An 11,575-nucleotide genomic window follows, 5' to 3' on the forward strand; every position below is an offset into this window, starting at 1 on the left:
TGGTGCATGCTTTGGCAGCTGAAGCTAGAATAATTGGTGACAAGACCCTGGCCAATGTTCCTAGTAATCTCCGTAGTATTTTGTTGGCTGATTGTAAGGGCATCTCCAACATTATGTACTAAGGGCCCGTTCGGAAGTGCTCCTGCTTCCCAAACGAGCCAGCTTCTTGCAAGAGCTGGGCGGACTGGCTTCTCGCGGGAGCTGGGCGAGCGTTTGGAGCGAAGCAGGCCAGACTTGATGGAAACTATAGCGATAGGAAAACAGGAGCGAAGCAGGCCATATGCGACTGCAAAACGAATCATTTTCTTGACTTGGCGGTGGATTTCTAGTAATTAATCTGAACTTCTCCTTCGCCGTTTCCTGAAGCTGGGCTTGGGCATCTTCTCAAATTTGCACTGGAAGCCGTCTCCACTTCTTGAAGCTGGCTTCGCGGAGTCGAAGCTCGGCCAGCTTCTCGCTTGCTTCCGGGGAAGCGCGGAGGAGGAGCACTTCCGAACGGGGCCTAAATCAGACACCCAAATTGTATCTAGCCTTATGCATCAAATAGGCATCAAATTGGATAGCAACGTGGGTTGATTTTTAGAATGACAAAAAATATTTGGACCGCACGGTTCAGATATTTAGGGACGGTTTGGTGCACGGCATTGGAGATGCCCAGGTCATGGATCGGCAGGTTTCCTCTTGCGCCAGAATCGGATGGACGCGCACTCTGGTAGCAAGAAAGGCTCGAAGGGGCCAACTCCACTGCGCGACCCTATCCTGTCCGCCCCCGTCCGTTTGGGGTAAAACGGACAAACGAGGCAGCTCAGCGCACGGGAGCAAACAGATTTTTGTCCGTTTTGTGTCCGCTTTTGACCCATCCGCGGCCCAAGTTTGCGCCGCTTTTGGGGTGAAACGGACACCACGCGGACGCGCGGGCCGTCTGTGCGTGTCCTCCCCTGGCCCGCCCGTCGGTGGCACAGGGCAGGCCTTTTTCTATCCGCCCCCCTCCCTTCCTCCGGCCGCACCCCCTCCACTCTTCCCCACTCTTCCCCTCGCTGTCGCTGCCACCGCCGCTGCCATTGCAGCTGTGCAGTTCAGACGCACGCTCGCCCAGCCCCTTCACCTCGGCGCTGCCCCTTGACCCAACCACGGTCACCTGGTTTGCGCACCCGCCGGCCGGATTTGGGGCGGATTCGGTCGGTCTTGAGCTCGCCTGGTTGTGGGAGGTCGGGCCGTGCCATGGACTGGCCGGGCACCTCGCCGAAAGGCCCTGGCAGGGCCGCAAGGCCACATGCAGGCAGTGGCTCCTCCTCTAGCCGCTCGGATCTGCACCGTCGGTGGTCCGCCGGCAGATACACGAATGGCGGTCGGTCGGGCTCGGTGCTTGCCCAAAAGCTCGCCGGCGCACCGTTGCCACTCATTAAGTGCGACCACTGCCCAAGGATGGTCGTGCGCCGCGTGTCTACAACGCTGGAACATCTCGGATGGGTGTTCATCAAGTGCTTAAATGATGGGGTATGTGCTCTTTTTAGCTTCGGTTTGTGCTCTAGTTTTGACTAGTTGTGCTAACTACAAATTTTATTGTGTAGCATGGATGCAAGTTTTGGTATTGGGAAGAAGAGTACATCTATTGATAGAGCGAAATTTAGTACATGTTCATGCACTTTTAGTTAGCATAGAGGCTGTAGATGAGACAAGTGCACTTGTTGCTAGATTAGAGGCTAGACACGAGACTAGGTGTGAGGAAGCAACATCGACTTCTGGCTTGAAGAAGAAAGAAGGATGCCAGATCGAGCCTCCTCCACAGATCAACAATGAGTGCATCGAGAAGGCCCTAACTCAACTCAAGGGAGCAGTTATGAAAGTTGGGTATCTTCTAAAATGTATTCTTATTGTTCTTATTTTCTTTGATCTTACTTTACTAGTCAAATATGATGATGTATTCTTCATGTACCGAAAATGAATGATGAAAAGAAGTTAAGAATTTGCAAAGAAAAATGTACACGGACAGGATGCGGCCGGGATGCGGCCGCGCGCTGGGCGCACTGCCACCGCATCCCAGGCAGACCCGGACACGACCCCATCGCTCTACTTAAACGGACAGAATCCGGACAAAACAAACGTGTGTGAGGTCGCACGGTGGAGTTGGCCTTAGAGGCATCCAAAGCACGTGTGGTAAGTAAATCCACCTTGCTTTGTCAAAGGAAATTCAGCACGGCGCTCGGTTGTAGAGTGCCCAACCTCACACTTCCACAGTCAAATCAAGTGCGCTCCAAGCAGTTGCAACCTCACGCCCTTTTGCTTTTCCTGTAATCAATTCAAGTGCGTTCCAAGCAACTGAGACCTCGCACGTTTTTGGGAGCAATTTCCTTGCAGCTATCATTTCTTCTAGCCTGCAGCTAAAATGTCCCCAGGCTGTCAGATTGCTGCTGGCTCCACCATGCAGGGTGACGGTGAATTTGACAGGCAAGATCGGGCAGCTCGCTAGATGCTCCCCTCTGTTGGGGCCTCGTGCTGGTTGATTCCTTGCAAAGCTTGCTTTTAATTTACCTTTCCCGGATGGATCGATCGATCTCATCTAGTACGTGCAGTGCAGCATCGTGGCGCTAGCTTAGCTAGCAAGGTCTCTGCGGACCGATCGGGTCCCGGTGGCTAGCTAGCGAGTTTCTTCAGATCTGGGGGGTTCCCTGCTCACACGGCCACGGCGACGCCTTTTCCGGACTGAATCGACCGTTCACCTGTTACGAGATGATGAAAGAACAAACGCCTATGATAATTGCAAAAAGGACATACATGAACTTTTGCGAGGCACGGAATGGAAGAATTCGTTCACGATGGAGCACCAATCAGCGAGCGGATTCTAGAGATGGCCAAAGACTATTTCGGATCAGGCGAATCTAGTATACTAGACACAGACAGGCAGCTTGGAAGTCCAAGTCGCGAGCAGTCTGGTGCGCCTCAACGCACAGGCGACCGACGAACAGTCACGACGGCCGCCGGGGCAGGTAGGCCAAGCCGCATTAGTGAGCGGCGGCGACCCGATCAGCCGCGCCGACGCGACCATCCACGACCCGGGCCGGGTGGTGGTGAGTGGGCTTGTCCCCGACCCCGACCCCGACCCAACTTGTCTGTTGTCCCGCGGGACCAGGGTCCATCCAGGCGGCCCTACGCTCCACCGACACCGCGCGGGGAAGTGGATCACGCAGCGCGCGGGGGCGTGGGCCCGGGTGAACCGTACGTGGTGGACGCGATGCCCTGTGCCTGGCTCCGTGGACCAGCGGAGTGGGATATGGAGAGCTGCGGGCCCGCGTGTCGGTAGGTGCGGCGCAGTGGGCGTGGTGCGTGGTGGGGTGGATCACGCGTTCGGCCTCTGTGTTTGCGCAGTCGGCTCCCGCTCACGCGTTCGGCCCCATTTCCCGCGGGGCGGTGTGTGCCGAGCCCGAGACCCGAGAGGAACGCGGCTGCTGTTTTTCACATTGCCACCCTCCGAAGAAAATGGTTCATTCATTCCGCATTTCGTACACAATACTACTTCCCTTCCCTACGCACTCTCTGTAATTCTCAAAATTGTGAGTTTGCCATTCTCCGCAAAAAGAAAACTAGAAAAGAGAGCATGATGCTTCCCGTCTCCTCTCAAGTTTGGAATCGGCATGTTTAGGGATACACTTAGCAAAGCGGTCGTGCGCTTGGAGCAAAACCAAGACAGGGCTAACATTTAGGAATCTCACAACACCCAGGTACGAGCACATGACAAATCAAACGTTTTCAATAGCAAATTTAGTGACGCGAGGATGACAACTTTCATTTGCAAGCATGTCAACTTCGTGCTTCGCCTTATTTTTTTTATAAAAAAACTGTCATGTGTCTCAATAACTTGTTATTCTCTTGTCACTAGAATTGCCATCGAAAACGTTTGATTTGCAATGTGCTCCTACATGACTTATCATTTGGAAACATTCATAGCCTGATGAAAATATGAAGTAGGCTATATGCAAGTAATTTTTTATGCTCAATAGAGCTCCACAGTTTGCTACATAATTGAGAGGAAAATAAATGTCTCAAAGATCGGTATCACCTTCCTCCCACTCTCCCACAAGTCAAGCTGACAATGGTAACCTTTGCCCGCATCCCTGTGGGCAATTGTTGTATTAGGAGTCAAAAAATGAGCCAATTTTAATGCCCGCGGAATGCTATTGGGTCAAATACCTTATGTAACATGTAAGAGGAGGACGAGGATGTGGCGGATACCTACCTCAGGTAATCCCAAATTTCTACTATCCTTGCTACCCCCCACCCCCCCCCCCCCAGCACCACCACCAAAAAACCAAAGAAAACCATAACCTAGACACGACACATGCCTCAAAAGCCTTTCATGTTCTTTATTGTGCTGAAATAACATTTTTCTGCTGAAATGTTGCTGAATATTTGTGTGAATTCTTTTTATCCCAACAGGTGGGTGCAAGGACAGAGATAAGCATGGGAGGCTGTCACAGGGACAAGAATGGGAGACCAATACCGATCAGGGCGATCCCCATTGCCAGCTTGATCCACAAGACTGCAACTAATAAGGATAACAACTATGACGGGACCTTCCCTTTGGCGAACCGTCCACGATGCAGGTGGACGCCACCCTTCCATGAACATTGGCTAGGATGCAATAGTATGCATTCTTTGTCCAGGAGTAGTACTTTCAATTATTCGGTCACATGCAGTTCGGTGGATTATGGTTTACGATCATCTAATTTGTAATGGGATTATGCATGAAGATACCAATGTGAGGCACATTCAATATGGACAACCATGGTTTTTTTTTCTTTCCGTAACTTGATTGGTTGGTATTTAAATAATATAGTACACCCATTGTCTTAAAATATAAGATGTTTTGTTAACAATGTGATTGAGTAATTAATAACATATATGATCGTGTGTGCCCTAGGTTATACTCATTTTCAAAGAAAAAAACATGGGATAGATTGATTGATATAATCGTTTTTGCACAACTGCTCTGAGTGTGAGTACATAAAAGTACATGTCATGGCTTTTGCCGGGCCGGCGCGATGGCACGTGTGGGTGTCGTCACCCTCCTTGGAGGCGTCGCCGAGGTGCATTCAACATTTCCCTCGCTGTATGGAGTTGGTTGTTGTCTCTGGACAAAAGCCTCAATTCGGTCGGACAGGCATGATGATGGCGTCTCCGACATCGCTCCTCTATTGGGAGCAACGTGTTTGGAGACACGGCTTGGTTTCTCGTTGCTCTCCTTCGATGTTCGCCGTGGTCCTATTTTGATTCTTGGTGGTGCTATGTACGGCCATAGCCGGTGCGCCCAATACGGTGGCTTCCTCGGATCTGATCAAGTCCTGCCATTTCATTTGCCACCTTCTCTTAGGCATTTAGGGCGGATGGTGCGTCAACAAGCAAAGTTCAATGAGAGAGGTGCTCCGCGTCGGTCGAGACGCGGTGTTAATTATAATCTGTTAGGACAGACGTGTTTGCTCTGTAGTTTTTGTATGGTCGTTGGTAGCTGTCCCTGGACCTTTATGGATGTTGTGTTCGTACTACGCTCGTCAGTGAACAATAGTCTTCTTGTAATTAAAATTCTGCCTTCTAAAAAGTTAGGGTGCGCATGTACTCTTGAAAAAAAATTACAGGTCACAATAATGCGAGCTCGAGAGGGCAAATCTGCAAAAGATGGCAGCCCATGAGAATCCCACATTTTTAGTCAAGATTCTCGCACTAATTTAACCCGTGCGTACGGCCTAATGCCATTGCCACTGCCCCCATCCACCTCCTTCGCGCCCTCGCACTGTCACACACACGACACACTCCACTGCCCTCGCTCCTCCCCCTCCCGCACGCTAGCTGGAGGCGTTCCCAGCCTTTATAACGCGGCGAGGCCACACTGCGGATCCAAGCACGCTCGCCCCCTCCTCGATCCCCTCGCCCCCTCCTCGAGATCCGCTCGGAGCTGCCGCACCCCAGCTCCCCGGCCGGCGAGGTACGAACCCGCCGCCTCCGCATTGCCCGCCTCCCCCTCTTTTCCTCTCCCCGTCCGCCGGAGCGGATCTAGCTCCAGCTCGTCCGTTCGGCTGATTGGCCAGTGGTTTAGTTCACCGCTTTGCTATGGCGTCCGCTAGTAGTGTATTAGATTACGCAGCTTGGAGCCAGCTCTGCCCGCAGATCCGATTGCGATTTGGGCCAGGAATGGGGATTTGCCAGATTTTCCCTTCATTAACGCACGCGCTTTGTGGAGTAGTTATGTTTGCGTGCTTGCCGATAGAAGGAGATTTGCTTGCCTTTTTCATGGCTTTCCTCTTGGGAAGCGTCGCCTTGGTAGGAAACAAGATACGGAAACAACGCTTTTCTGGGACTTATTATTGAGTTTTGTAATGCTCTGCGGATCCGGCGCTTCCTTCTTTAGATCTGGTGGTTTGGTTGGTACAGCAGTATAAATTTCTACTGCTCTGGGTTCTAACGATTGTAGTTTAATTTGCTCTAGGTGCGCGCGGTGTGTGCCAGAAAGCAGCAACGCTCTGCAACCTCTGATATAAACAAGCCGCGTGCAGCGGGGGGTGGTCCTGTACATGTGCTAGCGGGACTGATGGCATTTGGCCGAGGCGCGAAGATGGACGGCAGGCGGCCCTCGTCGCCGTCCTCGTCGATGTGCACGACGACCACCGTCGTCGTGTTTGTGGCGCTCTGCATGGTCGGCGCCTGGATGATGACGTCCTCCACCGTCTTCCCGGTAGAGCCTACTTCAAACAAGAAGTCGGAGCCGATAGAGGTGTCAACATCGAATAAGAAGACCGAGGTCAAGGATCAGCGCGCAGAAGTTGGCTTTGGTGAAACCGACGAGGCGGCGAAATCCGGCAGTGTTAGCTCGGAAAAATTCGAGGACACTGACAATAATGACAATGTTCCAGATGAGTCGCATAGTAACAGGGATGCTCCTGAGGAAGAGAAGTTCCCTGAGAACGCAATGGAGAAGCCTGTCGAGATGGCTGAAGAAAAGGAACCACCAAAGGAGAAGGAGGACAGTAAGGATTCGTTCGATGATGCAAATGGAAAATCAGAAGGACAGAGTGCTAAGGAGGGTGGGGAGTCTGGTGATGAGGAGGAGAAGAGCGGGGAGAGGAAAGATAAGGAGACCACCACTGACAATGATGTTGAAAAATCCGATGCAGAGAAGAAGGAAGATCAAGAAGGAAAGTCTGAGGATGATGCAACTGAGCAGCCTCAAATCGAGGAGAAAGTGGAAGAAAGTGGAGAGAAGGAACCAGCTGCAAAAGCTAATGAGGTATTTCCTGATGGAGCTCAGTCTGAACTTCTAAAGGAGTCGAATACCGAGAATGGGTCATTCCCTACACAGGCTGCAGAGTCAAAGAATGAGAAGGAAGCTCAAGCAGCATCAAAATCTTCAGGTGATGAAATAACCTATAGCTGGAAATTATGTAATAGCAGTGCCGTGACAGATTACATACCTTGCCTTGACAATGAGAAGGCTATCAAGAAACTTCATTCTACCAAGCATTATGAACACCGTGAGAGGCATTGCCCTGCGGAGCCTCCGACCTGCCTTGTTCCACTTCCGGAAGGATATAAGCGCCCCATCGAGTGGCCCAAGAGCAGGGACAAGGTACTTCTGTCTTTTCATGATGTTTCCACAACACTGAGTAATCTTTGGTTGATCAACTTCTCCATTTGCTTATTAGAAATGCACTGTTTTTGCAGGTATGGTACAGCAACGTCCCTCACACCAAGCTTGCAGAGTACAAGGGTCATCAGAACTGGGTTAAAGTTTCTGGGGATCATCTTCTGTTTCCTGGGGGCGGGACTCAGTTCAAGAATGGCGCACTCCACTACATCGATACTATTCAGCAGGTTTATTACCATTGCCCCAATTATGACTCATACTTCCACACACGAACAATTGATTAATACTATTTACACATATCTAAGTCTCGAGGTAACTGTTGCTATCACTCCCTTGAAGGAGATTGCACATGTTCCAGGACTGTGATGCTGAAATTTGCATGTTCTTTCTATGAAACCGATATTATCACCTACTGTATTATGTTTGTCAAAAATCTATGCATTCACATGCTTATCAAACTACCGTGTGCAGGCTTTACCTGATATTGCATGGGGTAAACGAAGCCGTGTGATTCTAGATGTTGGTTGTGGAGTTGCTAGCTTTGGTGGCTACATGTTTGATAGAGATGTGCTTACCATGTCATTTGCTCCAAAAGACGAGCATGAAGCTCAAGTACAGTTTGCGCTCGAGAGGGGAATTCCAGCAATATCAGCTGTAATGGGCACCAAGAGACTTCCATATCCTAGCAGGGTTTTTGATGTCATTCACTGTGCTCGCTGCAGGGTCCCTTGGCACATTGAAGGTTTGTCTTGTTGGTGGCATGTTTTAATTTTCGATTTCTCCTGCTAACTACTCCCTCCGTTCCAAAATAGATGACTCAACTTTGTATACAAAGTTGGGTCATCTATTTTGGAACGGAGGGAGTACTATGTACTATATAGTATGAATACAGTTTACGACAACTGGTTACTTTCAGGTGGCAAGCTTTTGCTGGAATTGAACCGACTATTACGTCCTGGTGGTTACTTCGTCTGGTCTGCCACTCCTGTTTACCAAAAGCTCCCTGAAGATGTTGAAATTTGGAATGGTATTGTACCGAACTCCTCTTTCAATATCACTCGTACCGTTATACAGAACGTTGCTGCAATATCAATGAACCGTTTCAAAACCGTCATTTTCCTCTGTTTCTTTAAAGCAGTTCAAATAGCTGTTCACTTGCTTTGGTGATCAGAAATAAATGTTGCTGCCTCTGAATGGCCACGCCTGATTTTCTATCGAACACTGCACCACAACCCACATATAGAGAAACACACGTTGCTTGTAACAGAAGTTCAAGTGTTATAAACTCTCTTTAATTGTTCTTTTTCACAACGGCTGATAGCACAAGTTGTGCTTATATTATCACAAATACAACGAACCATCGGTTAGCACTAGATGTGCCCAACTTCATGAATAGACTAGACCTGTTTAATAAAATAGTAAAACCATGCCACAAACCAACTGCAAAGTTTTTCATCTATCATCCAGGTGAACCAGATCTAACACTCAGTGCCATACTTTTTTCAGCCATATCTTCTCTGACAAAGTCCATGTGCTGGAAAATGGTTAAGAAAACAAAGGATACATTAAATCAAGTTGGTATGGCCATATATCAGAAGCCAATGGACAACAATTGCTACGAGAAAAGATCAGAAGACAGCCCACCGCTATGCAAGGAAACTGACGATGCAGATGCTGCATGGTATGGTTAAGGCTCTTTTGCTACCTTATATTTACATATCTGAACTACTATGCCTTTTCTTAAACAATCTTGTGTTATGCAGGAATGTACCTTTGCAAGCGTGCATACCCAAATTGCCGATTGGTCCATCAGTAAGAGGATCAAAATGGCCAGAGATGTGGCCTCAAAGGCTTGAGAAGACTCCCTTCTGGATTGATGGTTCTCGTGTTGGAGTTTATGGAAAACCAGCAAATGAAGACTTCGAGGCAGACTATGCACACTGGAAACGTGTTGTAAGTAAGTCGTATGTGAATGGCATGGGAATTGACTGGTCTAAAGTGAGAAATGTCATGGACATGAGAGCCGTATACGGAGGGTAAGTAAAATGGCTTGCTTTAGATCTCTCGATGATGCATTTTGATTTCGAATCCCACTCATTTCACAAAATGTTTCATTCAAGAACACTCATAATGAGAATGGATTCACACCTCCCTTTAGTTATTTCTCTTGGCTAATGTTTTACATTTGTTGCTTTGCAGTTTTGCTGCAGCACTGAGGGACCAAAAAGTCTGGGTTATGAATATCGTGCCAATCGATTCGCCTGACACACTGCCCATTGTTTATGAGCGTGGCTTGTTTGGAATGTATCATGACTGGTGCGAATCTTTCAGCACTTACCCAAGAACATATGACCTCCTACATGCAGACCATCTCTTCTCAAAGCTCAAAAAGAGGTCAGTGTTTTATTGTCTCAGTGATTGCAGTTTCTTCATACTTGCAGAGGGAGTAAGTAGCTTTGGTTTAAACAAAGAGTGAGAAGGATTTATTTGCTTGACGTTGGACTAGCATTTCCCACCGAATACTTTACTTTTACTGGCTGGTTATTAGTATATTCTTCTGCAAGTATATGTGCTACTGAACTAATGTACTGATTCCAAACTGACTGCTGCGAATAGTTGAGCGAAAAATAGGGCTCATTTGTATCCTATAGCAGTTTTTGCTATGATACCCATGCTGTGGTGAAATTCTCTTTTCTCCACTTTTTGGAGGATTCCGAACATCAATTCATAGCTCATGAGAAGATTCTTTTGAAAACTCCAAGAAACGTTTTTATTGAAATATTCGTGCAGTGCATCCAAATACCTCTCTGTCGGGTTTAATCTCCCTTTCGAAAGAAAAACACTCTGTAGATGCTACCCAGTTCCTATTTTTATACTGTTCCTGGGTTTCTCCATTCATTCATCAGAGTGGGCCTCAAGTATTTGAGTCCTACAAGGTTCTTGTATAAGTGCCAACAGCATAAAAATAATTAAAAATAAGTAGCAACAGCATGTTTGTGTGTGTTGCATAACTGAATCGTCTCATGCAATTGCTTTGTTCGTTCTCAGATGTAAATTGCTGGGAGTGTTTGCCGAGGTTGACCGGATATTGAGGCCAGAAGGCAAACTGATCGTGAGGGACGACGCAGAGACAATAAGCGAGCTCGAAAGCATGGCGAAGTCCCTGCAGTGGGAGGTGCGCATGACCTACGCCAGGGGCAAGGAAGGGCTGCTCTGCGTCCAAAAGACCACGTGGCGGCCCAAGGAGATCGAAGCAAGCATGTAGTGAAACATACATTCAAGATAAACCGTTATCGGTTAGTGGGTACGTATTACACTAGACTGAATTTTGGCCCTAGGTATAAGCATATGATTCTTGTTGATGCTAAGAAAGGCAAAAGCATTGTGCAGCTGTAGAATCATGTATGTGTTTTTTCGCCCAGTGAGGGCGGCCTTCCATTCTTTCTTTTGCTTGGACAACATTTGTTGTAAAATGAATGTAATGCTGTACTGGAAGTCGATAGGTAGAGCCACGGCACTGAGGGTGGTATCAGTTCTTAAGGAAAACCTCACTTCTGGTAATGCTATGGCTGCGTGATGTCACTTTGTTAGTGGAGCAGCTGAGAAAGAGCTTATGGCTGCGTGCATTGCTTGATGTAGATGCCTGGGGACTGGGGTAATCCTCCTTTTCAAAGTAAAAAAAGAAAGATGTGAAAGAGCCAAACCTGCACTGCATGAACACTGGGAGGAAATTGTTACTATCCTACCAGGAGATTCAGAGAAACATCACCTCTTATGCTTCTAGAGTTCTACTAGTTGCTATCAAATTCCAGATCCATATTACAAGCAAGCAGTAGAGCCCTAGAGGAAGAGAATGAGACAGGAGGAAGCTCCACCCTAGACAGGGACCTTCATTTCAAATTTGTGATCCATTGGATGCCGGGGACTGGACGAACTGGGGTT

The 11,575-nt window shown here is 48.3% G+C and overlaps 1 protein-coding gene across 1 annotated transcript; it reads left to right on the plus strand.

Annotated features, from left to right (window-relative positions):
• The first annotated feature begins 5,740 nt into the window (after window positions 1–5,740).
• LOC123062940 (probable methyltransferase PMT26) lies at window positions 5,741–11,194 on the plus strand. Its single transcript, XM_044486636.1, has 9 exons — window positions 5,741–5,977; window positions 6,479–7,615; window positions 7,711–7,860; window positions 8,105–8,375; window positions 8,550–8,660; window positions 9,140–9,314; window positions 9,397–9,669; window positions 9,833–10,027; window positions 10,682–11,194. The coding sequence occupies exons 2-9, from the start codon at window positions 6,581–6,583 to the stop codon at window positions 10,896–10,898; spliced, it is 2,427 nt and encodes an 808-aa protein (XP_044342571.1). The 5' UTR covers window positions 5,741–5,977; window positions 6,479–6,580; the 3' UTR covers window positions 10,899–11,194.
• Window positions 11,195–11,575: the final 381 nt, after the last annotated feature.

This window comes from Triticum aestivum, chromosome 3A, assembly GCF_018294505.1.
Source record: "Triticum aestivum cultivar Chinese Spring chromosome 3A, IWGSC CS RefSeq v2.1, whole genome shotgun sequence".
NCBI lineage: Eukaryota > Viridiplantae > Streptophyta > Magnoliopsida > Poales > Poaceae > Triticum > Triticum aestivum.

Bases quoted from the DNA above. Each gene is read 5' to 3' on its own strand.
- LOC123062940 (XM_044486636.1), top strand. From the start codon at position 6,581: ATGGCATTTGGCCGAGGCGCGAAGATGGACGGCAGGCGGCCCTCGTCG. The intron at 7,616-7,710 runs GTACTTCTGTCT...CTGTTTTTGCAG, and splicing joins GGCCCAAGAGCAGGGACAAG to GTATGGTACAGCAACGTCCC. The intron at 10,028-10,681 runs GTCAGTGTTTTA...GTTCGTTCTCAG, and splicing joins TTCTCAAAGCTCAAAAAGAG to ATGTAAATTGCTGGGAGTGT.